A 27901-nucleotide genomic window follows, 5' to 3' on the forward strand; every position below is an offset into this window, starting at 1 on the left:
CTCAGGCATCCATGACACCACAATAATGCCATTCAAATCCCGCTATTCCATCGGCCACGCACCGATTAAGACAGAAACAAATATACTGGTCGCGTCATTCATATTTGGCGTTTGTCAGCACGATTTGTAAGATATAACGGCCGTCAATTGGCCCTCAACCAATGCTGTACAAGGCAAGATGACGCAATAAAAGCAATAACACATTGAGGGAGCATCTTTACTAAAAGGATAAATTGTATTGCCTAGAGCGCCTTTTCACCTTAAAAGGAAGGGCATTAGCTATAGTTGAGCTCAGTTCCACATATCTGGTCATAAGCGTAGGAACGTTTCAAAAAGTGGGGGGCCAAACTCAGGGTGTGCTCAGGAACTTTTTCTGGAAAGCGAGCCGATGACCGGGGAGGGGTTAGGGGTGGAGGTTGTTGTCGCTCTTTATTCAAATGTCATGGTTGCTACGCTCGATATGCATCTAGAGCTGCTTATCATTGGTGCACTATCTTGCCTATTCGACTAATCTGTCCTTTTACAATAAGGCTATCCAGCCTCCCTAGATTATTCGTCCATTTTAACATTGTCTTTCTTGGGGAGGCGAAATTCCACGAGCGAGTAGGCATCTGGGGTCACTAAGGAAGCATCTGCCTCCACAGATGCCAAAAAAGTCTGGATATAGGCTGGTGAGAATTTTGAAAGTGGATCAATGGCTCACAGTGCGACAGATTTTTGATGCGTCTTCATTTCGCTGGCTGGTTTTCAAGGGATCCGACTTGTAGCAGAATTTTAGATAGAAACAAATTCGGACGCTTCAAACTGCTAGAAACAATGTGACAAAAGCCATAAAGCCACAAAATAAGTCACATAATAAGGCCAATCTGTCATATGTTCCTCATCTGGGCCCAGCTTCCGTCCGTCGTCAGTGGCCACTGCCCTGGCCGGGATGTCTTCCGCATGATTGATTGCGAACTGATCGTATGGCTGCTTTTTTGCATACTTTTGGACCAGCGTTACTGCTACATGGTGTATGAAACACGTGTTAGATTCTCAGCATCTTTATCAGTATAAACAGTATCTGTTTACTAATTATCTCCCTCACACCACACCGTCGCAGAAAAATAGCCTCCGGAAAGCTGTCTGCCTTAGGCATGAATTGACCCAGCGGACACTTCATTGCCCATCATGCAGCGCATGCCATTTGATATGCTTTTATGTGTAGGCAGGGGCGTAGCCAGAGCCTTGCCAAGGGGAACACAAGGTTGACAAAAGCCCATCTTATGGTGGTGCCCCCCCCCCCGAAAAAATTACCGGATATGGCTTACTTGTTAACAAGTGAGACATTTTTCTTCGTTTTATTGTTATTCTTACCTCGTTTCCAGAACAGAAACCAGTAGCTACCGTGAGCTCAATTCTGTCTGTATTTTGAAGTCAATGAACTGCAGAATTCAGGCGTTGAACGACTGCATGGAAGAAACCACCGTTGCTCTTAATTTAATTTTTAGTTGGCTCTTTCTGAACCGATAGAACTCAGAACCTTTGTCAGATTTTTTATCTAGGCCCTACAGACATTGAGGACGTTGCGAAGGTAGATCGTAGATCGATATCCTTGATCCAGATTTGAAGATGAAAATTTAAGTGCAGATCGAGTGGTCAGCAATATCTATTACATGGCCAAGCCCATGTTTGTCCGAAAATGTTCATCATTCAGTCAGAATCGATTAGTGATACAATTTATGAAAGGTTTTTAACATGCACGCTTGGAAATCTTAGCAACAAAAACTCGACACCAGGCGTTGCATTCTCCGTAGTCGGCGGAGCGTTAGCCCAGCAGCTAATATTAAGTCGTGTTCCACCGGTGGATAAAAATGATGACGATTCTGAAATTATTATCTTTAAACACTTGCATCAACTAGTAATACAAGCTATGTGGCGTAATTTTGATCATGCGCACTCGAAAATTTTAAAAACACAAGCCTCGATTCCAGGCGTTGCAGTTTCCTTAGGCATCGCAGCGTCGGCTTGGCAGTTAATAATAAGTTGTGGTCAACGGGTGTACGAAAATGACGTTTCTGAAAAATAATCCTTTGACACTTCATGGCATCAGATCTTACATTTATGTCTGAGTCTGAGTTTAAATTAAAGCAGTCTGAGTTCATATTTTAGATTGGCAATTTTTAGACTGATGAAAAGAACGAATTGGCTCTTAAAGCACCCCGAAGTGGGACTGTATTCCGTTGGCTGAACTGGAAGAGTGAACGTAAAATCTCTATTTTTCGTGTTTTTGCAGCTATTTATCTGTCCAGAAGACAGATTAACACGGCGCCTGCCGTTTGGTGGTACTTGCAGTGACCGAAACTTTTCGATTTTACCGAAGTTGCAGCCCAGACCATCCTTGTCGTCGCTCTTGAAGTCGCGGGCGGGTATGTTCAAGCCTTTTGGCATAATCTGTTTCAATAATATATTCTGAAAAAACGAATGTTCTCAGGCAAACATGGCATGACCTTTCTCATTTTTTAATTCATTTCGACCCGCGCTGTTCAACAATGATGAAAGCTCCACTCTACTTGGCAATAATGGGACCCCTTATTTCCTTCTGGGCAAGAGACCTCTTGAGTAGAACACCAGGGGTGCATTACCGTTTCCGTTCGAGGACTGAGGGGCCATTTCGTCCCATCGTGAAGCATCTTCTGGCTATCATTCTGGTGACACGGGACGGGATCTCCTGGTCGATCCGGAGGCTATTACAAGGATCGATATTACCATATTACATTGTCCCCACCCCTGACACGGGAGGCCTTCTGACCCGCGCAGCTAGCCACGGATCAGCACAGGAACTCTCATTGACGAAAAAACACTCCTGATCACCGTAGGTAGTCCGATAGTTGTCACATAGACTCCAGTTCCGTGTTTTTCTGTGTTCTTCAGAGATATTCAGTTCTCCCTGACTGTTGACTGTAAATGAAATGGGGTTCCTAATTTGTACTAACATGACTCACCCATGTTTATCTTTAAAAAAACTCAAGATCCTGTCAGAGCTGACTACTGATATGAAAACTACTTAATATGGCACTGAGCATGCGTGCTCGCAAGCGATAGCAACAACGGCCTCGACGCCCGGCGTTGCAGTCTCCGTGCTGTGCGGCGCCGGCCTTGCGACTGTAATATTAAGACATGGCCAATGAGCAAACGGAAAAGACGACGCATCTTAAAGGAGATGCCTGGTGAGTTAGGTAATTCGGCATGCATGTTAAATCGTAAGTCAAATGCAACGTTTATCTGAAAAGTGGGTGGGGCAGTTAACATTGCTGGTCGACCATCTTCAAAGTTGGGGGACCATGGCCCCCCTGGTCCCCCTGTTCCTACGCCCATGTATCTAGTGCTTGTTTAAATATCTTCGAATGTAGAACATTCCCTTTGTAAAGGCCCTGGTCGCGACTGAATGAAGCGAGCCGTCATGCCTCTTGTCTGTGATATCCGTAACCTGGTGTGAGCCCCATGATTTTGCACAGCAGGTGTATGCCGGACATTCCTGTGGTCCGACTGATTACTATGGTCGGTCGATGGATCGATGTAACCGATCGGTGTAGTATGACGAGTTCCTTAGACTCTCTAGAGCATGCAGAGCGTACTTCTCGCACGCACTCCATGCGCCCAGGGGTGTATTTTTCTATTTATGTACGAGTGAGGCTGGAGCTACCCTATCTCTGCGAGGGATGAGGTGGTGGGGGGGGGGGGGGCGGGAATAACTACACATTTGGGTGCATTTTGGCCGCAGGTCTGACCATTTTCCTCGGTAAGTCCTTCATCTTCTTTTGCGAAATTACACCCGTGCACAACACGACACCGGGGATCTCAGCACACATGAAAACAGCATTCGGGAGGAAAAATGTTAATGGGCAGAAGCAAAGACGGCCGGCTCTTGGTTCAAGTGCTCAGAGTGGTGAGTCACGCACGCTATACGAGCTCCTTTATGACGCACATAACCAACGCAGTTGAACCGCACTTAAAACTTAAATAAACGATGACGAGCTCCTTTACGAACGAAACACAGCGTGCTCTTTATGCATTTATAGCTTGGTGTGGTCACCTCAACCTTGTGCGTCACTTGTTGTCACATTGAAGTTGGAGTCGATCCCACCTTGTGGGATCGATTCCAACTTCAAATCGCGGTCACGGAATCCGTTTTGGCTCTGACTCCAGGCAGAACGGCGCTTATTTGAGTCGGTTAGGATTCCAGATCAAGGTCATGCCGCCTGACTCCCACTGAGTTGACTGGGTGGCGCGAATTGACGAGATAAACCGTTGCATGAGCTATGTAACAGCACGGCGCACATCTGGTCATTAAGTGAACGATGCATAGTGTGCATATTTAGTACTAACTGAGCGATGCTTAGTGTTCTGCGTTTGCCGTATATTAAGCATTTTGAGACTGGCTATATCGTTTGTACCGACATTAATGCTTCTATCCGCTTGTCTTCGTTTCAAACTATAAAGCTGAAGTGTAGCTTTGATTCCGTTTCACAAACTTTACAGGAATGCGTTTCACCTTGACTTATCAAAAAGTTGGTTGATTTCGTAGTCGACTGCGAATCCTCTCGGCGTCTGGCGCAAGGACGCACCAAGTCATCCATGGATATCCAAGATATCCAGCGATTCAGTGAATACTAGGTCACGGACACGGTAGGTCACGGACGTACGTTCAGTGCGAAGGCCATGGACAGCCGTGTGTGCGGCCGGCCCAGCGGCTCCAGTCGGTCCTGTGGGCTGGTGGTGCCCAGCAGCTGGGTAGGGAGGTGCGCAATGTGGCTTCGTGAGCAGATGGGCACGGCGGCGCGCTGGTTGGACGGGTGCGGCCGGTGTCACGTGTTATGTCAGTGATCCGTGACTGTGGCGCGAGTGTGATTACGTGACTGGGCCTGACACAGGCGCTCGTGCAGCATCCTCGGCAGAGATTCGCGGTGAAGATCTGTTCTCAGCGAACATTCATGCGTAAAACAAATAACCTTTGTAATAAGCCCCATGTCGTAAGTAGCGAATGCCTCGTATATCCGCGAACATGAACGACCAGCTCCACGCGAAGAGCTTCGCGGTTGAAACTTGGATTCATCCGCGTAGCCTGAAGCCCTTTTCACGACCCGAGTCCTGGCACAAGTCGTTGTAACGAATCGAGGCGCTCCATTCTCGCATTTTGGAAAATCCCGACCGAGTTTTGTGGCACCGGCCCGGCCGAAGCGTGAGCGCTGCCGCCGCCGGTGCGAAAACTACGGCAATCCGTGCCGCGCCTGCACACGCTGCCCGCCCGCCGAGGGGGGGGGGGGAGGGGGAGGGACTCAGGCAGCGGCGAATGGCGACGTAGCAGCGTGCACAGTGTGCCGCCAGGGGTCGGAGGCGGAGAGTCATGACTGCCGTTGAGTGTGGCGAGTGTAGCGGTGCACAACTGGTAGGTTGGGGCGGGCGGGGCTCGCGAGCGGGCGCCGACGACGCGGAAGGATTGCTCTCAGGCAGAGGTCGCAGCTCATGATCAGAGATCAGCTGCTAGTGATCTGGAGTCGCATGTACCTGTGGGTCAGCATTGAACGCGGAAGGCACGAACCTGCTTAATCTGCATTTGGATGGAGCTTGGTGAAAGCTGCCGGTGAGACGTTCAACTGCTTCACCGGGCGGTGGAGCGTTGTGACAGTGGTGACGCTCGTGCATAGCTGGCGACGCCGACGTACACAGGTTCGTGCACCGAGCACCACCTCGGATCCATGGACGTGGACGATGCATTCCGCGTGTTGGACAGCAGCGGGCGGCAGCAATGGAAGCACATGCTAGCCACAATGTCTCAACCACTACCGGGAGCCTTCATCATCCTGCTGATGGAGTTTATTGGTGAGTCCGGTTAAAAAGACGAGACCAAATTCACATTCAGGGGGTCTGTTCCATATCTACATCTGATTTTTAGCTGAAATAGCACTCTTCATGATCAGCACCTGTAGGTCACAGCCATGCTACTTTAAGGCTTTCAGCCATGCTCTTGCTGAGATTGATGTGCGTGAACTTGTGCAGCCAAAGTATTTTTATAATTTAAAAGATTCTGTCACGTGCCCACTATAGGAAAACGACCCAAACATACCCGGCGTCATAGAAACGTCACGCAAGCACCCCACCTCTCTGGTGCTTTTGCGCTCGTAGTTCTGAGAGGCATGGCCACTTAGGTGTTCGTATATAAAAGGATGCAGCAGTAAGGGTACCCTCGGAAGAAGGTACTTGGTTAAAGGAAATGCTTCACGTTTAAGATATTGAAGCAAGCATCAGGTATGATGAAACAAGCTCACTTATAACTACTGGCATCCTTTTAAGCAGAAGAGACTGCTCAAGACAGCACCATTTCTCCGTTTAATAAATACGCTCCATGACACGTCGTTGTTTGATTGTGTCATCGTGCCTTGTACAACATCGATTGGGAGCCAATCGCGGGCGGCTAGAATAGAACGACTCCGCCATTATGTTTTTTTCTCTGCCTTGATTGCCGCATGGCCTATGGAATGACAGGATTTGAATGACGTCAATATGACGTCATGAATGCTAGTTACCTAAAAATACTCTCCCCGAATGCTCTTCCCATTTTCGCGGACGTGTGGCTAGCCGTGAACTACACCGAAAAGATGGCTGCTGTCAAGATGGCTGCTCAAGCCCAAAACCCCATACAAATGTGGAGCATTCCATTTAAGACTGGTAACGCACTGGACGAGGGAGCCGTTGGAAGAAAGAGTTACAAGCTCGAGCCGATAACAAGCTCGAGATCGTGGCAAGATCGTGCTTTCATACGAAATTATTTCAACACGGATGACCGCGTGATGGAGCCGCGCGCGCGCTGCGTGTACTGCCATGCTACCTGATTCATTGGCGGCGTGCAACTGTTTCACTAGAAGACCAGCTGGTCCAATGGGCGGGTTTGCGCAGAGAGCGCCCTCACGGTGGCCGCGAACTTAGCCCGCTCACATAGAATTGATGCAATTGTTGAAGAGGTTAGGCTGACGGCGTAGCTCTCGGGTAGTAATTGCTTTTGTTGAATATTCGACTAAATGCTTTGATGTCGCTTGACACGAGTTTGATGTCTGCATTGTTCTTGACGTTTGCTCAAAATGACGTCAGAGAGCGGTGCAAGCGGCGCTGCCGTGATGCAGGTTCTCCAGGCGTAAACAATTGGCAGCAGCATCGGCTATTCGGACTGTCCGTGGCAGGCTTCCAAACTGGACCTCCTGTCAGATAGCCGTATAAACACGAAGGTGTCCGAAAAACCGCAGACTGCAGCAGGGCCAGGGGATTAACTGATGTGATGCAAACTCCCTTCTCCGTGTCGCAGGTTACACGCCGAACTTTGAGTGCCACCGACAGGGGCCGAATGGGACAGATATACTCGTGAACGCCTGCTTCAACGACACAACAGCATTCTGCGACGACATCGTGTTCCGTTCCGAGTACACCAGCGTGGCGACTGAGGTCAGTGACAGAGTGCTGGTGACGTAGGACACCTGACCTTCGACATGAAGGCACAGGTGCGGCCTGTTGGCGGCGGCATGCACTAGAGTTCAATTAAACTCAAAAGCACGGCATGCATTGTGCGGGGGCTTGCATGTGAGTATCGTTTTGCTATGTGCACACAGCTGCTTCTGTTCCGGTAGCTAAGTTGATTGGGGCGTCTACATTGCGATCTTACTGCCCGCGCGGGGTGAGTTCGAATTGTTGTAGACGCTCTATGTTTGCGCTCAACTGAGATGGCCCGCGAACTCGAACAACGGCACTGGTGACGTCATCCTTGCCGAGCATTGTAGTACCTTTAGGTTTGGCCGATAGTTTCTGCCGGTGCCCTGAAATTTAAAGATGGGGTGGTAGGATCAAGGCTTACGAGCATTGCATAGCCTAGCCGTTGCTTCTTGAGATCCATCCAGTAAAACAGAAATCCGAGAGAATCTTTAGAAACTTAAGCTTTGCAATTACTTTTTTATCGGTCGGCTTACAACTAACGTTGTTTGCAACATTTGTTTCATCCAAATGATGAAAACCGCTCCAAGCACGCTTGTGTTTGATTTCTAAAAAGGCTTTTCGGTTAATGAGTAAGCGGTCCAGGGGCACTGCAGGACTTTGAGCTTACTTTCGCTGAAAGTTGTCTGGACAGTTGATCTGAAATGGATGTCCCTGGCACTCACTTTACGTAGAACATCAGGGCACTGACGTGACCATCTTTATCATTGCGGTAGTGATATCTGGCCTGACCCCACTTCCCCAAACGGAGTATTTGACCCAACATAGTGTGGCCTGTGTCTGGGGGCGTCTGTGGGATCTGTGTGTGTGGTGGTGTCTGTAGTGTCTATGGCGTCTTTGATGTGGTTTGGTATCCGGCCCGACGAACAATCGCTCCTTTACACTTTGACATTCACCGCATTCGAAATAAATGGTGTCATTTTAGCTCAGTAATCGCATTACACTGCAGTAATTCCTACAGCGATATCTGACCACATCTTTTCTCCTAACAGCGCATCCTGTTTCATTTCTCATTCCTGTAAAGGTGCATGGTTCACAACGCTCAAAAGAGACTCCATGCCACATCTCCGATCCTTGCAACGATACTTGTCTCCACCCGCAAGTCCTGCAGTAGCACCTCGACATGCGGTACAGTTAAGCGGACAAGCTTCGAACACCGCGCCCACCGCCTACAAGCGTGATCCTCAAGAACTTCCTTTTCACCGCCTTCGGTCGATTTACCTTTTCCCCCGCTCCCAATCCCCCCTTGGGCTGGTGAGAGCTAAGCCCGACCGGACCGGTGGTGGTCGCTGGTCTGTCCCTTCCCCCTTGGATCAGCCCGTGAGAACTGACCCCGACCGGAGGTGGTCAATGGTGTTCCCCCTCCCTGGATCGGTCAGTGAGAGCTGACCCCCCCCCCCCCCCCCCTACTCATGCAGTGGTCACTGGTCTGCGAGCGGACAACGGACGTACACCTGCTGCAGTCGCTCTTCATGGCTGGCATGACGATTGGCGCTCCCCTGGTCAGCCCCCTCGCGGACATGTTCGGCCGGACGCCGGGTCGTGCTGCTCACATTCGGCCTGCAGGCCCTGCTGGTGGCCGCCTTGGTCTTCGTCCCCAACTACGCCACGTTCGCCGTGCTGAGGTGCGACGACCCGCACTGGACTATTCCAGGTGGTGGTGTGGGAAGCAGAAGCAGGAGGGGAGGGGGGGAGGGAAGGGGAGATGAGTGGAGCGGATGGGAGGGGAGAGGAGAGGAGAGGAGAGGAGAGGAGAGGAGAGGAGAGGAGAGGAGAGGCGAGGAGAGAGAGGAGAGGAGAGGAGAGGAGAGGAGAGGAGAGGAGAGGAGAGGAGAGGAGAGGAGAGGAGAGGGAGAGGGAAGGGGATGAGTCATACGCAAGCCAATATGACGCCGCGCATGGCCCCTCGGACCTCAGCGACAGGGTTCTCAGCCCTATGGAGATGTGCGTGTCCTGCTCCCCTGACTCGCGTAACCCCTCGCTTCCCCACTCTCTGACCTCTGAGGATGCCTGGTGCCGACCCCTGACGCGTTCGATCCCTTGCCAGGTTCCTGGCCGGCGTCCTGCAGGTGGGCTGCCTGCCGTGCTTCACCTTGTCCTCGGAGCTGGTGGGGCCGCAATACCGGAGTCGCGTTGGCCTCTTTGGCTCCACCTTCTTCTCCATCGGTATCCAGATACTGGCACTCGGCGCATACGTCACCACCACGTGGCGCCTCCTGGTGATCGCCTCAGCTGCCTTGGCCGGCCTCTCCGTGTTCGTGATATGGCTGTGAGTCGGGATGGAGTACGGTGGAGGAGCCCGCGATCATGTGGCTCGTGTGGAACTCCACAATGATTTACAGCAATGAACCGGGTGACCCTACAAAACACCTGTTCAAGATGAAATTATTTGGAAAGTAAGCTCGCAATATTGATTTTCGTATTTTGGGCTTGAGAAACAAATGTAGATGTCCCACAGACATATGGAGGCAAACATGATATACGGTGAAATATGCTCACTCGTAGCAATTGATCTGCTCTTGAAGGGAATGCTTCACATTTCAATAGTTCTAAACAAGCAACCTGTAACCCTAAGCAACCCTGAAACTCCCTGGCCATGAATGCCAAGGTGACCGTTCAAAACAGTCCCCAATATTTTCCCATTTTTGCGGGCGTGTAGCTCAGAAACTGAGGAAGAATAGATCTGAAGAAGGGCGGAATCGTTAGCAGTACCAAAAGCTCTTAAAGATGGTCATTTCAGTTCGAAAACACACATGAACGCGGAAAACTCACTTTTAAGTGTAAAAGACTGCTCTGGTTAGCAAAATTTCACCATGTAGTAAATATCCTTCTCCACACGTCGTCGTTTGACTGCGGCATGGGCCGTTCATATAGCGTAACCATGGCTGCCGAAGCGGCCGTGCAAAGCTGCCACTATAGCGGACGAACGGATTTTGTTGTAGTACTCCGACTTACCGAGAGGTGTCGTGCTATCGGTGGGTGTTCGCAGAGCCCATATATCGTCAAATGCGCGTATGTTGACTATCTCTCGTTCAGTGCTGCCATATTTCCTAAGACCTAATGCTGTTTACTTGTATTCGCGTACTCGGTTATGGCGATATGCTTTAAGGGGCTACTCCACATTTGTATGGGGTGGGATAGCCATTTCGAAGATCATTCACTGCATTTCACAGTCCAACCCTTTCTTAGACTAAGCACGCTGTTTTCTAGCCTTGATATACACGAAGTTGTGCAGGCTTTCTTGTGCAGATTATGGTAAGGTCACCCAGGCATGCATGACGCCATAGAAACGTCACGTGAACACTGCGACCTCATTGATCATGCAGTTATTAAAGCCGATTCAAGTATTTCATTAAATGATTCGTGTTTGGCGTATGTCAGCGTGATTTCCGGCATCAACGGACTTTAGGTGATCATCAACGTGCAGTGCGTTCAATCCAACTTTCGAACGGGAACCAGCTTCTGTGCTATATACTACAGAAATTTCTACAGGAATTATATCATACAGCAATTTGGGCATTGGCGCAAGTTATGGCGGAAATAAGACTGGGATTCGAATAACTTGAGAAAAGCGCAATAGCTGAGCGTGAAAAAGGAAGCAAATAATATCAGGGATTAATGAGTGATCTTCAAAATAGCTATCTCAGTTCAAAATACCATACCAATGTGGAACACTCCCCTTGAGATAAACATAGATTGCGCGCATGTCAATATGCACGATGTGAGTGTACAAAAAGAGTGATATAAACCGTCACGATGCAATGTATTTTTTCTGATATCGAGGATGGGTCAACAAGCTCCAGGAATAGAGTAGAGGTTGACAGTGTGGTGAATGCTTCTTATCACAAGGCGGAAGCCTGTGCTTCTAGTCACAAACTAACGTTTTATTTTCCCTGGTGCTAAAGCAGGCTCAAATGTAGCGTCTCAATTGTAATGGTCTGTCGGCTATGGATGGCTCGTCTAAGGTTGTTTGGAGGGCGGTCGTAAAATTTCTCAATGAAGGCCAAAATGTGGAGAAAATTCCGCCATGTTTGCTCAGTGCGTCTGCGGTAACTGCCCGCTTCCCATTCATCCACGGTGGCTAAGTGGTCCGCCGATTTTGCACGTGTACTTTGCCCACTTTGAGATGACCCCCGGGCAGGAAAACAGCCTGAGGCAACATCGCCCCAACTAGTCGAAACTGTGGAAGCGTTGATCTTGAAAGATAGATGGATCAAGATAAAATATATTGCAACTGATTTTCACACATCATTTTAGTGCTGTTGAAACCATCATCCATGTTCATGGGCAAGTTGTCTACTGGATCCAGGCCGCGAAACCTCATCCTACAAGATCGGCATTGACGAACTGCATTAAGTGAGGAGCTTTCCGCTGTCTCCAAAACTGACCCTGCGTGCTTGTTTTAACTTAAGGTGACAGGACATAAGACAAAGCCTCACCACTTGGACCCCGAGTTAAATCGCGAGAGCATGCGTCGGAAGCACAAGGGATATTCCACTTCGAAGACTTTCGCAGTCAGGCCTCCACGAGCAAAGTGGTGGCGACCTTTCCGGATCTGTTTTGGTATCATCGTGATCGACTACACGCCAAAGAAACTAACAGTTACCGGAGACTGCGCCGGCCTAATGATGCAGCTGGGGAAGGCATGTAAAAGAATAGGGGATGAGAGCTGGCAAAGAGTGTCCTGCTTCTTCACGACGGTGTGTGTGTTCAAAAGACCGGGCTCGTGCGGATTGCTATTAGGAACCGCGGCTCTATTGAGCTCCAGCACACGGCATGTAGTTCGGGTTCGATCCCAAGTGATTTCCACCTTTTCTCGGTTCCGAGTTCGTGTCCCCGGTGAAGGAGGCACGCTGGTAATGGGACCGTGTGCGCCGATGCTGGGGGGTGGGTGGAGAAACAGCCAAGGAAGTTTTCTCCCGCGGAATCGACAACATTGAGAAGTAATGGGAGAAGAGCATTGCTCTTAAGGCAGAGTACATTTTGAAATCAAACATTTTTATCCTATGTGCGAGGTTTTTCGTATGTTTTATTGTTCAAACAATTTGATTAAGTCATGTGCTCCTCCATATTTGTTAGGAGCATTTGCATGATTCCGTGATGAATGCGTCACTGACAGCAGGCGCAACACTCGCCTCTGTCCTCACCACCATCTAGACTCTGCAGCCAGAGGCCAGCTGCCGCTGTCCTCAGTGGTCCATGTTACAGCCTCCGCTTCGTGTCCGCCAGCACCCTCTGGCGTCACCGGCTCCCGCTCCCACCGCCATCTCCCATTTGGTGATTGGTTCCGCCTCTGCCGCCAGCATGGTGCCCGCCATCACCCTCTGGCGTCATCGGCTCCCACCCCGGCTGCCACCCCCCATTTGCTGACTGGTCCCGCCTCTGCCGTCAGCTTTGTGCCTGCCAGTCCGCGATGGCTTATGCTCAATGGTCGAACCGAGGAAGCGCACAAAGTCATGCTGGGCGTGGCGCGTGCCAACGGAGTGACCCCTCCGGCCAACTTTACCCTGGTGGCCGCGAGGGAGAAGACCGTTGGCTTTCCCGACAACTGCTGCTCGCTGTTCCGACACTGGCGCTCCGCTCTCTGGACAGTGGTGCTCTGCCTCACCTGGTACGCTACGACGGTGGCCATGACGCTGCCGGCGGCGGCGTCCATGCCAGAGGCATGAACCAGCAAGGATTTAGATTAGTGGCGAGTAGGAAATGTGACGTTCGTCGCAGCGTAACTTGCGATTTGCTTTGATGCAACCATAGCTATATATATATATATATATATATATATATATATATATATATATATATATATATATATATGTATTGTGTATATATATATATGTAATATATATATATATATATATATATATATATATATATATATATATAATCGAGTGGAATTGTTCGTTAAGTATGACTATGTGGGCTTTGCACCCATTTGTCACGGGATGGGATGAGATACGCACCCGTTAGATGCAGGGTTACGTTGATCTGTGCAGCATGAATGATGACGTCACAAGTGGGCAAAGGGTGCAGGAATTATGAAACTTTCCATTTGTCCTCGCTCTCCCGTTCTCGCAGCAATGCAATCACAGCATGTAACAGGACGCCAAACAAAAGATACCTTCGCCAACGCCGAGCAACATCATGTGAGGGCGGTGGTTTTAGCGCCAGGGCTGTGTTGTTTAATATCGGCACCGTGCTTGGTCCGGCCAGTGACCTGCTGTTACCGCACAGTACTCAGTTATGCTACTCACGTACTGCTACACCATACTATCGAAAACTACACGGTAGTCATGTACTTTGATGGAGCCTCGCACGTTGTGAATGCCGCCAGTGCTTTAATATCCCGTGCACCTGCTGTGACCCAGGGCGGTACACACGCTGACCTACTACGGCCTGACGGCAGCGGCGGCCACCATGGGTCAAAACCGATTCATCTCGTTCGCCCTCTCGGGCCTGGTGGAGATTCCGCCCAACATCGTCATCTCCTGGCTGTTGGATAAGTGAGTACTGGGCAACATCGATGTTTCGCCCTTGCACAGGGGCTTTGGACCTAGGTTCTTTCCAGCCGTTCTGCGCGCAGGGCTAAGCAGTGTGCACAATTTCCAGGTTCTGTTGTGGTTTTTACGAATTTTTAAAATCAAGGTTTCGTGTCATTTCACCGTTTTTGCATGTGATGCCTGGTGCATTGTTGCCGTGCTACAGAATTGAAAATAGTAGCGTGGATCGAGTTACCGTTTTTTTATATGCCGATAGTCATAGCTGCTATTTACTGGAACGTCACGTCCACGTACCATTGCAAGAGCAGATTGAGAACGTGCCACCGTTTGCCTCGACTGGTATACACACATCCGTACCCGGTAGCCAAACTAGCTGCCCAATGAAGTTTCCATTCCCTATCGTCGTGATATCCTGTGCTACTCGTTTTTACAGCAAGGCTGACTGAAACTCTCGGAGCAGGCTCGTCGGGGCAGTGTTGATGATGTCCACGTGTTTGTCTTTTGAGAACCGTGCGTTGGCTTATGTTCATCGTTCATGCATTTAACACATCGCTGTTTTTATAGTTTTTTCTCGTCCGTTAGGGGTATTCTACATGTTGTAGGCGTACCGCTACAATGTATGCCCATTATAAACTCTGTTGAAGACACGTGAGAGCTTCAAGTTAGAATAAGTTTCATACTCTGGCCTACGTCGCGACCGCATTGAAGGGCAGCGATACAGCATGCAGTAGGAACATTCCGCCTCCCAGCTTTGAACGCCCCTGACCAACTGTTTGCGCGATTACACCTCACCGGGATCGAGCCTGTCAACAGCTGACTGCGAACACCTGAGAAAACTCGTGTCCTGCCACGGGTAATCTGTTAGGCGGTATGGGAGCGGCGCTGATTGCGGTCTCTGCCGCAGACTGGGCCGACGGTACACGCTCAGCGGCGTGATGCTGGCCGGAGGCATCAGCTGCGTCCTGATCTTTCTGCTGCCTGGCTCCTACATTGACGATCAGGGAGGCAGGCTGACGCTCAGTCTGATAGGTTAGTTACTCCTGCCGTGTGCTGAGAGAAGCATATCTGACATTCAGTCTAATAGGTCGTCCACCCCTGGACTGTTCTGATAGGCAGGTCTCACATTCAGTCTGATCGATCTGTTTCAGCTGTCTTCCCATGACTGTAGGAGGCTAATGGAGTATTCCTCCATACGCGATTAAATGGAATAGTATGTTTCTTTCTGCGCCCATGCGTTCGCTGGGGCATAATGAAATCATCACAGCAAATGCGACTGACCAAATCGGTATCCTGTTCATCCCAGCCGTCCTGGTTTGCAGGGAAGCTGTGCATAGGTACCACGTTCACCGTAATCTACATATTTACGGGCGAGATTTTCTCCACGTCGGTTCGTAACACTGGCTTCGGCATCGTCAACTTCTGCGGGCGGATGGCTGGGATCGCCTATCCCTTCGTAGCGCTGCTGGTGAGTAGTTTCCCTGATATCTGCATCCGAACGATACTACACGCTGGTCGCATCTGCGCACATCTGCTGTGAGTATTTGATGTGGACGGCTACCCCGTCTGCTACGTTAACCGGTCTGAGGACGGCTAATTCATCCTGCGAGACGAATCGTTTGTGAAACCTGTGTGTTTTAAACGTTGATGTCAGTGACTGCACTTATCACATCACTTGTGCAGATCGTATGCACTTTTTAAGTTCATTTAATCCCGACCCGTCATTGTGCAGTTGGTCACATTGGTGAAATGAGTGTCTTTTGCACCTGAGTGGCCTCATCAGCCTCTTACTGGTACTAACCTGCTTGTCACAGAGACCCATCACACAATGGCGCAATTGCTGGTACAGTTTGCACCACGGACACTGAATAGGTCTCATAATTAGTACATAATCGCCCAAGTGAAAACCAAGAAGCTAATACACCTGAGCACTTGCACAGATCACGGTAATATCGAATCACACTCTTTTTAAGATTTATGTTCTGATTGACTTCCAGCGCGATCGTGTCTTCGGCCTCGGTGCTCAACGCATTCCTTGCGCATGATAAGGGCACATTTTACGCGGTCGCGTCATTTTTTGTCGTTACTTTTTCCACCAATCTGACCTTACGTGATGTTAGTTATCGCCCAAAAGTGGGGAAACTTGCTATGAGAGCAATGGCCGATGGTCAACAGGCTGTGGGAATACGATTTTCCGTGCAGCGTTAGTTTGTCTCGGACGCGTCATTAATTGCCACACGTGCTGATCATTCCGTCCCGCTGATTGGTGCGATGATTTCCCTCAAAGGGCTATTGTTTGCACCCGTACAACGCATGCAGTCATCGATACCATGGACGGGCAAAATAATTGTATTTAATTTTCACTGTAAGAATCCTTATCTGGGCTTTCCAGTTCTGCCGATATCAATGGCTTAGTACAATGAAATAAAATACATTCAGAGGTGTATTTTTGGAAAGGCAGATGTGTAGTTGGAATCCATCGTTGTCTCGAAAACTAGCATAGGTTTTACTCTCGTTCAAATCAAATGTGGCTGGAATCGGTGATGATTGGACTCATGGAACAACATACTTAAATTAGCATACAATAACATACACGCTACATAAACATAACATAAATAACATAAATGCAACAAACGATATTATTGCTCTCACAGCCTTCAACTTTGCAGCGAATGGACCACACGACATGCTGTTCTCGTGTGATTTTCAACATACGTGTTTACGGAACCCATAGAACGGTTTATCAAGTCATTTCTTGTTACCACATTCGGCTTCCTTAGGACCGATTCCAGACATGAGTCACACTTCCTGAGTTGGAATCAAAGTCAACGAAGAGCTGTGCTTTCGGGTATAGACCCAGGATCAACCAAATGCGCTGGAAATCTAATTCGGAACGGGTCTAAAGAGAAGTGAGTGGTTCTACAAGGCGTTCACATAAAATACAAAGGATTGTTAAATGTATACGTATTTTGCCCGGCCTCATCCCTTCAGGTACCGTGAATTCCTGCCCGTGCTTTTCCCACTCGTTCGCAGAATACTGTGAGGAAAGATCTTCATTTCTTCGTGTTTGGAGCGCTCATCACATCATCGGCGCTGCTGGACCTGCTGCTGCCGGAGACAATGGGAAAGCCGCTGCCAAAGACAGTTGGGGAAATGGTCGGAGAAGAGGTGGAAATGTATCAAGCCTTGCAGCTTGACGAACTGGAGGACGATTATGACAGCGATAGGAATGCAATGAAACCAAATCAAGACTGAACAAAGAACGTAGGTGTTTTTGCCACAACACATACACCGCCGTTAGGTGTGCTCTTGGCAATTTTGTTACATCGACATGCATCTCGCTATTGCAAGCAATGTACTCGGTTGGCCACGTCCATATTTTTATCATCTGTCGTCTGTGACAAACTCTTAAACACTTCGGTGTTGCAATTTTTTCCTGACTAAATGATTGCGGTGGGTGTGCGGAACAGTGGACAAGGCCCACATGTGATCTGTACTTCTCGTTACCCTAGATGTCTTTAAATGACATCTGGCCCTTGTGTTAAATCCTGAACAAATCATTGATATGCTTTATCGACTGTAAGCCCAGTGCAGTGGAAAATATGAAGCTTGTTAACACGCGCTCAGCCTTTCAGCAACCATAGGCGTCATTTCAGAACTCGCATGAAGTGTCCCCACGTAGAAAAGCGCAACGGAATGCGGGATTGCGATGCGGCGGTTCGTTGGGTCAACATTTGTTGTTTGCTGTTTTCTGTGATAAACTGTCGAGATGTACTGCACCATTGGTACACCATTGGATTCGGTAGTGTCATACGTCGGGAAGGAAAGGAACTGGCTATTGAGCGGTACCAAGTTTTCAGTTACCTGGGCCACATGCAGCCCTCGCACGAACTGGCAAGTTGGACTTCGTCCTTTTCGAAGAGCTTACGCGTCTTTTTGCCACATGTGTGTACCCAGAGCACGGACGAACTCGAGAATGGCATGCATTGGTAGAGAGTCGACAGACAATCACGTGGTGTAGATTGTAATGTAGCATGTGCCGCGTGCGACTTGTGTAAGAGCCAGCAGGATGGATCTGACCGTTACCGATCGTTATTCACATTTGGCGCCATATCTAGGCCGTATCGTTATACCGTGTCCGTATCATTATATACATATATATATATATATATATATATATATATATATATATAACACAAAACACATTACACATAACCGTATCATTATACGGTTTTAAAAGGGGAACGACGTCGATGTGACCCCCCCCCCCCCCGTTTCCCTGCCATTCCTAAGCTACGAAGGATAGGGCGTAGTGGTAAAGAAACGGTGGGTTGGTCTCAACGAGATCACACGATTGGTAATAAGCTTTAAGCTGCTCTCAATAAGTGACCCCACGAGGCGAGGTTAAGGTCAATGCTTCACAAAATCAATTTCAGTTTGATTCAATTTTACCCGAAGATCGAGCTACTTCAGTTTTACATGCCCATGTTTACAAAACGATGCCACAAAACAACATCGAACTTAAAAAGACGCGTCTTTGTAATTTTGAATACCGAAACACGTAGCTTTGTGTGTTTTGAGCATATATTTATGAAGTATAGCTCCGTTAATGTAACGGTATAGGCCTACCGCGCGTAATCGGCGACTTCGTCGGCTGCCGCCCGCTGCCCGCGCACATCTTTCCGCGCACATCTTTTTATCATCAGCGTATTATCAACTGCCTTCCGCCCAGGGCTGGATAAAAACCCCATAGTGCACTCAGATGTGCACCCATAAATGTGGTGGACGCATGTCGTCTTTTGCATGCAATTGGAAACACTTTCATGAGCATTTGCTCTGTCGTTACATAATGAGTCTCCTAGCTGATTTGGGGTAATGCTGACTGTGCAGTGCATTTTTATTTAAGGTGGACATCTCCTTGATAAGGCAAATTCCACAAAGCCGAATACGCTGATAACGAAAAAGCGTTAAGTGCTTGCTGTCCCTAATAAAATACGACGATCATAAGCATCTGTTCCCCTTTTATCGGCTCTCACCGTCATGACCCCCTGATCTGTGGGGTGTTATGGACCTCATCACCACGTACTTTAAGTTTCGAATTAAATTGAGTGAACTGAACGAGCAGTGCGTCCTGAGACGTACTTCAATTACTGCGTTTAATTTTTCTCCGCACATTTGACTTGGCTTGTTTTCGCGAGGGAGCTGTCCAAAATGTGGGGGAAGGGGAGCGGGCCTGAGTTGGGAGGCGGGTCGCCCTCTTCCCTGTTGTTCAGAACCCTATGCCGACGCTCACCCGTCGAGTAGTCGCAGTACGTTACCCCATCCCCGTCCCCTCTCTCACGCCGGTCGGCCGGCTGCGGGTGTACCATGCCGACATCTGCCGGCTGGATCCGGAAACTGTGGGCGCCGTCGACGCCATCTGGGACCGTGCCTCGCACGTGGCAGTACGCCGCGAGGACCGACCGCGGTGAGGCTGGCTCGGAGACGGCAGGCTTCAGCTCCGCCTTGTCAAGTGAAAACGGATGAATTTCCAGGTGATTGCCCCTTTTTGTGACCCGCAAATACGATTCAGGTGTCGTTTGGACATGCGACTCAGTAGAAATGTGAACATGTTGAAAGCCACCATGCTTTTTCCCGCATTGGAGCATTATAGCAACGTTCATCGCAATGATGCAATGTTGTAGTAACCTGGTAGTAATGTATCATAGTATTACATTCAGTCGGCGCCCACACGTGTAGCCTGCTGAACATTGTTTGCATCAAAGGCCTCCGTGTTAGGTTTCGTAGAAGATTGCGCCGCGGGTGCGCCCGTCCCGCCGGCCTGAACGGCGCGCCCTCTCGCCGCGCAGGTACGCGGCGTTCCTGCGCGCCGTGATGGCCCCCGGCTGCCGGTACCTCTTGAGCTCGGTCGAGTACGAGCCGAACCCGTTCTCGGACACGCCGCAGAGCGTGACGCCCGCCGACTTCCGTCCCGAGTTTGGTCAGTCGGCGGCGCGAGGCCTCGTGCGTCGCACCCGTCTCGGCCGCTGATGAGTGGAGTGCCAGTTTTAGTTGCTGTGACCTCGTTCTCTGCACGGTTGTTCAGTAGCTAAGTGATCACGAGCGGTACGTCGAGCCCGCGCGCGGTGCGTGTTGCGGACGTGCAGTGTGTCGTGAGTGGCGTGTCGATATGCTTGTGGTTGGAGGTGGTTAAATCAAGTGCAGTTAAATCAGAGACCGCTGTCCGTTTATCATAACTGTTCGCGAACGCGTATGGAGCTAGCTTTACCTGGGAGGTGCATACTTCCACATTGGCCAGTTCGTTGCAAAACTGTTGTTCACGTCCTTCCCTGGGTCAGGTGATGTTGCTCAAGATGTTTTACATGCTCGTGCGATTATTATCAGGACCAGTCACGGCTATTGTCTTCGCTGCGCCGTCGATCTACCGCCACCTTGTGACAGCCGCACTGTATCACTGCTTATGCATGGACGGAGGATGAGGGGAACAGGGCATGCCTCCCTCTTGAGCCCTTGGTTCCCAGTTCCCCAGGTTCCCTTGAACCCAGGGAAGAGAAAACGTTAGTTTGCGACTAGAAGCACAGGCTTCCGCCTTGTGATAAGAAGCGTTCACCACACTGTCAACCTCTACTCTATTCCTGAGCTTGTTGACCCATCCTCGATATCAGAAAAAAATACATTGCATCGTGATAGTTTATATCACTCTTTTTGTACACTCACATCGTTCATATTGACATGCGCGCAATCTATGTTTATCTCAAGGGGAGTGTTCCACATTTGGATGGTATTTTGAACTGACATAGCTATTTTGAAGACCACTCATCCATCCCTTACATTATTTGCTTCCTTTTTCACGCTCAGCTATTGCGCTTTTCTCAAGTTATTCGAGTCCCAGTCTTATTTCCGCCATAACTAGCACCAATTTCCAAATTGCTGTATAATATAATTCCTGTAGAAATTTCTGTAGTATGTAGCACAGAAGCTGGTTCCCGTTCGAAAGTTGGATTGAACGCACTGCACGTTGATGATCACCTAAAGTCCGTTGATGCCGGAAATCATGCTGACATAGCCAAACACGAATCATTTAATGAAATACTTGAATCGGCTTTAATAACTGCATGGCCAATGAGGTCGCAGTGTTCACGTGACGTTTCTATGGCGTCATGCATGTCTGGGTGACCTTACCATAATCTGCACAAGAAAGCCTGCACAAATTCGTGGATGTCAAGGTCAGAATACAGAGTGCTCAGTCTAAAAAAGGGTTGGGCTGTGAACTGCAATGAATGATCTTCGAAATGGCTATCTCAGTTCAAAGTCCCCATACAAATGTGGAGTAACCCTTTAAAGCATATCACCATAACCGAGTACACGAATGCAAGTAAACGGTATAAGATCTTAGGAAATATGCAAGCACTGAACGAGAAATAGTCAACATACGATGCAGCATATAACGATATTTGGGCTCTACGAACACCCACCGATAGCACGACACCTCTCGGTAAGTCGGAGTACTACAACAAAATTCGCTCTTCCGCTATAGTGGCAGCTTTGCACGGCCGCTTCGGCAGCCACTGTTACGCTATATGAACGGCCCATGCCGAAGTCAAACGACGTGTGGAGAAGGATATTTACTACATGGTGAAATTTTGCTAACCAGAGCAGTCTTTTACACTTAAAAGTGAGTTTTCCGCATTCGGGTGTGTTTTTGAACTGAAATGACCATCTTGAAGAGCTTTTGGAACTGTTTGCCCGCCCCCCGCCCCGCACCCCTCTAAGATCTCAAAAAGTGAGAGAACTTAAGATACCAAATTAAGATGGTTGATTGGCCCGTATCTAAAGTCATTTGTGTCAAGCCTTGAGTTCCTAGGTCATGATCTTTGCATGACGTATGTCAAACAAGGTAAAAATCCAGATGTTGTCAAAAGTACCCCATATCTGCTCATGCAACTGCCTTAAGTCTATGTGCTTGTTGTATGCAAAATGCTACTGACATGAATGCCATACTCATGGCATTAATGGCAGTTACCTTGTTTGACCTTAAGAAGGTCACAGTGACCAAATCCTATGAGCTTGTTTTGTGTCGTACATATGAATAAGCTTCAGTCATGCAGTGCGGGCTGCCAACGCTGGAATGCATAACAACAAACAAGCCCGACCTTCCGTAAGGCAGCGCACAGCTGAAGAGGCGTTAAGTTCAAACGAAGCCCTGTGTTTGGCTCTCAGCTGGTTGTTTTCCAGCTTTCTTTTCCACACCGGAAATTGCATGCCGGTCATGTTGTCTCGTCCTCTTCACCGTATTTATGACTGTGATACTACTCCCGCATTTCTTCGATGCTAAACAGCTTCAGGTTGACCCACAATTCATAGTTGATCGCATCATCACTACTGTAACAAATATGACATAGTAAAGTATTGCTGATTAAGCTATCTACAAAAATAATCCCCACGATCGCTCTCGATCTGCGATCCTATGTTTCGTGCACCGGCGCCATTCACGTTAATCGGCGTCCTAAAAATGGTGATCCCAAGATTTATCGTTGCTCGCGCACCAAGGTGAATATCGTTTCCGGTGGCTGGCTTGCCGCAAACATTGCATCATCAGGATGAATGTTGCTATGATGCTACATTACGTGAAAACGCATAGTGGCTTTTAACATTTTCACATTTCTACTGAGTCGCATGTCCAAACGACACCTGAATCGCATTTGCGGGTCACAAAAAGCGGCAATCAGCTGGAAATTAATCCGTCTTTACTTGACAAGGTCGAGCCGGAAGCCCGCCGTCTCCGATCCAGCCTCACCGCGGTCGGTCCTCGCGGCGTACTGCCACGTGCGAGGCACGGTCCCAGATGGCGTCGACGGCGCCCACAGTTTCCTGATCCAGCCGGCAGATGTCGGCATGGTACACCCGCAGCGGGCCGGCCGGCGTCTGAGAGAGGGGACGGGGAGGGGGTAACGTACTGCTACTTCTCGACAGGTGAGCGTCGGCATAGGGTTCTGAAAAACAGGGAAGAGGGCGGCCCGCCTCCCAACTCAGGCCCCTACCACTTCCCCACTTTTTGGACAGCCCCCCCGCGAAAACAAGGCAAGTCAAATGTGTTGAGAAAAATTAAACACAGTAATTGAAGTATGTCTCGGGACGCGCTGCTGGTTCAGTTCACTCGATTTAATTCGAAAATTAAAGTAATTGGTGATGAGGTCCATGAAAGACCACAGATCAGGAGGCCATGACGGTGACAGCCGTATGACAGCGTAATCGGTTTTGTGGAATTTGCCTTATCAAGGAGTTGTCCACCTTAAATAAAAATGCGCTGCAAAGTCAACATTACCTCAAATCAGCTAGGAGACTCATTATGCAACGACAGAGCAAATGCTCATGAAAGAGTGTTTCCAATTGCATGCAAAGACGACATGCATCCACCACATTTATGGGTGCACATCTGAGTGCACTATGGGGTTTTTATCCAGCCCTGGGCGGAAGGCAGTTGATAATCCAGTTGTAAGCAGTAAGCAGTTGACCATGCACCTGGCAGGGGAAGGTCGATGGGACCCCCTAAGGTTTTTTAAGGATGTCTTTCCGGCAGGTTCTGTAATCGTGCCTGAATTTTTGTTAGCCTCCGGAACTTTTTTGTCCATGTTTTGATATCAAAAGCATGTCTCTAGCTTTTCAGGCTTATGAGGAGCGACGGTTTTTTAGGAACACTGCACGGCAACCCTCGGCGTGCGCGGGCGGCTGGGAAGCCGACGAAGCCGCCGATTCCACACGGTGGGCCTATACTGTTGCATTAGCGGTGCCATGCTTCATAAATGTATGCTCAAAACACACAAAGCTACATGTTTCGGTGTTCAAAATTACAAAGATACCTCTTTTTAAGTTCGTTGTTATTTTGTGGCATCGTTTTGTATACATGGGCATATAAAACTAAAGTAGTTCGATCTTCGGGTAAAATTGAATTAAACTGAAATTGCTTTTGTGAAGCATTGACCTAAATCGTCGCCTCGTGGGGTCATTTGCTGACAGCAGTGTAAAGCTTGTTACCAATCGTGTGATCTCGTTGAGACCAACCCATAGTTTCTTTTTCACTACGCTCTATCCTTCGTAGCTAAGAAACGGCAGGAAAACGAGAGGGGGGGGGGGGGCGTGCTCACATCAAAGTCGCACCTCTTTTGAAACCGTGTATTGAAAGCAACGAGCCGGGCGAGGGTTACGTCGATAGATCAACTGAGAAATGGTCCCTTTTGCACATACCACAACAAAAATGAAACAGACGTTTTCTTGGAAATATTGCCAAAAGATAAAGAAAGATGTGCAAAATGTTGAAAGTGCATGGAGCCCCTACTTCACTATTTCGAGACATGAACTAAAACATATCGTATATTTTTAGAGTAACTACAAGCGTTTCAACACTTGCTTCGCTGCGCTAATGAAAAACGTACAAATTCTAATTATGTATTTTTTGCAGCTAGATTCATGCATTTACCTGGTCTATGGGTCGAAATATTGCGCAAAATGTGAACAACGATCGGTAACGGACAAATCCATCCTGCTGGCTAGTACACACATCGCACGCGGCACATGCGACAATACAATCTACACCACGTGATTGTCTGTCGACTCTCTACCAATGCATGCCATTCTCGAGTACGTCCGTGCTCTGGGTACACACATGTGGCAAAACGACGTGTAAGCTCTTCGAAAAGGACGAAGTCCAACTTGCCAGTTCGTGTGAGGGCTACATGTGGCCCATGTAACTGGAAACGTGGTACCACTCAATAGCCAGTTCCTTTCCGTTCTGACGTATGACACTACCGAATCCAATGGTGTACCAGTGGTGCAGTACAACTCGACAGTTTATCACAGAGAACAGCAAACAACAAATGTTGACCCAACGGACCGCCGCATCGCAATCCTGCATTCCGTTGCGTTTTCCACGTGGGGACACTTCATGCGAGTTCTGAAATGACGCTTTAGCTTGCTGAAACGCTGAGCACGTGTGAACAAGCTTCACAATTCCCACTGCACTGAGCTTACAGCCGATAAAGCATGTCAATGATTTGTTCAGGACTTCACACAAGGGCCAGATGTCATTTAAAGCCGTCTTGGGTAACGAGGAGAATGAATTACATGTGGGCCTTGTCCACTGTTCCGCAAACCCACTGCAATCATTTACAGTCAGGAAGAAAATGCAACACCGAAGTATTTAAAAGTTTGACGCAGACGACAGATCATAACAAATATGGATGTGGCCAACTGAGCACATTGCTTGCAACAGCGAAATGCATGTCGATGTAACAAAATTGCCAAGAGCACAGCTAACGGCAGTATATGTGTTGTGGCAAAAGCACCTACGTTCTTTGTTCAGGCTTGATTTGGTTTCATTGCATGCCTATCGCTGCCATAATCGTCTTCCAGTTCGTCAAGCTGCAAGGCTTGATACATTTCCACCTCTTCTCCGACCATTTCCCCAACTGTCTTTGGCAGCGGCCTTCCCACCGTCTCCGGCAGCAGTAGGTCCAGCAGCGCCGATGATGTGATGAGCACTCCAAACACAAAGAAATGAAGATCTTTCCTCACCATATTCTGCGAATGGGTAGGAAAAGTATGGTAAGAAATTCACGGCACCTTAAGGGATGAGGCCGGGTAAAATACGTTTACATTTTAACAGTCCTTTGTATTCCAAGTGAACTCCGTGTAAAAGAACCACTCACTTCTCTTCAGACCAGTTCCGAATTAATTTTCCAGCGCATTTGGTTGATTCCGGGTCTGTACCGGACAAGTACAGCTCTGAGTTGACTTTGATTCCAACCCAGTAAGTGTGACTCAAGTCTGGAATCGGTCCTAAGGCAGCCGAATCCGGCAACAACTGACGACTTGATGAACCGCTCAAAAGGTTACGTAAACACGTATGTTGGAAATCACACGAGAACACCATGTCGTGTGGTCCATTCGCTGCAAAGTTAAAGGCTGTCAGAACAGTAATATCGTTTGTTGCATTTATGTTTGAGTCCATTCATCACCGATTCCAGCCACATTTGATTTGAACAAGAGCAGAACCTATACTAGTTTTCGAAACAACGATGGATTCCAATGGCATTTTGCCTTTCCAAAAGACACCGCTGGGTGTATATTATTTGATTCGAGTAAGCCATTGATATCGGCAGAACTGGAAAGTCCAGATAATGATTTTTGCCATTAAAATTAAATACAATTTTTTGGCCCGTCCATGGTATCCATGACTATGCGCTATACGGGTGCAAACCATAGCTCTTTAAGGGAAATAATTGTACCAATCAGCGGGACGGAAATGATCACCATGTGTGACAGTTAATGGCGCGTCCGAGACAAACTAACGCCGAACGGAAAGTCATTTTCCCATAGCTTGTTTACCATCGGCCATTGTTCTCAAGGCAAGTTTCCGCACTTCACTGGCGATAAATAGCTTCACGTAAGGTCAGATTGGTGGAAAAAGTAACGGCAAAAAAGACGCGACGGCGTAAAACAAGTCCTTATCATGAGAAAAGAGGGTGTTGAGCACCGAGGCTGAAGACACGATCGCTATGGTTGGACATTACCGTGATCTGTGCAAGTGCTGAGGTTTATTATTTTCCTGGTCTAGACTTGGACGATTATGTGCTAATTATGAGACCTATTTAGTGTCCGTGGTGCAAACTGTACCACCCATTGCGCCATTGTGGGATGGGTCTCTGTGAGAAGCAGATTAGTACCAGTCAGAGGCTGATGAGGCCACTCAGGTGCTAAAGACACTCACTTCACCTATGTGACCAACTACACAATGGCAGGACGGGATCATATGCACTTAAAAAGTGAATGCGATCTCCGCAAGTGATGTGATAATTGCAGTCACTGACATCAGCGATTAAAACACGCAGGTTTCACAAAACATTTGTCTTGCAGGATATATTAGCCGTCCTCAGCCCGATTAACGTAGCAGACGGGTGGCCGTTCACATCAAATACTCACAGCAAATGTGCGCAGATGCGACCAGCGTGTAGTGCCGTTATGATGCAGGTATCAGGGAAACTACTCACCAGCAGCGCTACGAAGGGATAGGCTATCCCAGCCGTCCGCCCGCAGAAGTTGACGATGCCGAAGCCAGTGTTACGAACCGATGTGGGGAAAATCTCGCCCGTGAATATGTAGATTACGGTGAACGTGGTAGCTATGCACAGCTTCCCTGCAAACCAGGACGACTGGGATGAGCAGGATACCGATTTGTTCAGTCGCAGTTGCTGTGATGATTTCATTATGCCCCAGCGAACGCATGGTCGCAGATAAAAACGCACTATTACATTCATTCGCGTATGGTAGGTATACTCCATTAGCCTCCTACAGTTATGGCAAGACAGGTGAAACTGATCGATTAAACTGAATGTGAGACCTGCGTATCAGGACAGACCAGGGGTGGACGACCTATTAGACTGAGTGTCAGACATGCTTTTCTCAGCACATGGCAGGGGTAACTGACCTATCAGACTGAGCGTCAGCCTGCCTCCCTGATCGTCAATGTAGGAGCCAGGCAGCAGCATGATCAGGACGCAGCTGATGCCTCCGGCCAGCATCACGCCGCTGAGCGTGTACCGTCGGCCCAGTCTGCGGCAGAGACCGCAGTCAGCGCCGCTGCCATACCGCCTAACAGATTATCCGTGGCAGGACACGAGTTTTCTCAGGTGTTCGCAGTCAGCTGTTGACAGGCTCGATCCCGGTGAGGTGTAATTGCGCAAACAGTTGGTCAGGGGCGTTCAATGCTGGGAGGCGGAATATTCCTGCTGCATGCTGTATCGCTGCCCTTCAATGCGGTCGCGACGTAGGCCGGAGTATGACACTTATTCTAACTTGAACTTCCCACGTGTCTTCAACAGTGAATAAACTGG

At 48.7% G+C, this 27901-nt stretch overlaps 2 protein-coding genes and 1 long non-coding RNA gene across 3 annotated transcripts in view; 2 read left to right on the forward strand and 1 right to left on the reverse strand.

Moving 5' to 3' along the window:
• Positions 1 to 9117: 9117 nt before the first annotated feature.
• LOC119093192 (solute carrier family 22 member 15) overlaps positions 9118 to 27901 on the forward strand; it is a 55618-nt gene continuing 36834 nt past the window's right edge. Inside the window, exons 1-3 of the mRNA XM_037216106.1 lie at positions 9118 to 9143; positions 9566 to 9787; positions 12911 to 13129. Of these exons, the coding sequence (XP_037072001.1) occupies positions 12939 to 13129 (191 nt within the window). The 5' untranslated portion in view covers positions 9118 to 9143; positions 9566 to 9787; positions 12911 to 12938. The remainder of the gene's footprint in view (positions 9144 to 9565; positions 9788 to 12910; positions 13130 to 27901) is intronic.
• Positions 15392 to 17810, forward strand: LOC119093198 (uncharacterized). The gene is made up of 2 exons (XR_005093612.1): positions 15392 to 15480; positions 17046 to 17810. It is a non-coding gene; the product is annotated as an uncharacterized LOC119093198 (long non-coding RNA).
• Positions 24469 to 27729, reverse strand: LOC119093197 (solute carrier family 22 member 15). The gene is made up of 3 exons (XM_037216110.1): positions 27496 to 27729; positions 27059 to 27204; positions 24469 to 25589 (listed from the first exon to the last, which is right to left on the reverse strand). Exons 1-3 carry the CDS (start codon positions 27587 to 27589, stop codon positions 25368 to 25370), a joined length of 462 nt encoding a protein of 153 aa, XP_037072005.1. The 5' UTR covers positions 27590 to 27729; the 3' UTR covers positions 24469 to 25367.

Source organism: Pollicipes pollicipes, unplaced genomic scaffold, assembly GCF_011947565.3.
Source record: "Pollicipes pollicipes isolate AB1234 unplaced genomic scaffold, Ppol_2.1 Scaffold_4002;HRSCAF=4701_pilon_pilon_pilon, whole genome shotgun sequence".
In the NCBI taxonomy this organism is placed as follows: Eukaryota; Metazoa; Arthropoda; class Thecostraca; order Pollicipedomorpha; family Pollicipedidae; genus Pollicipes; species Pollicipes pollicipes.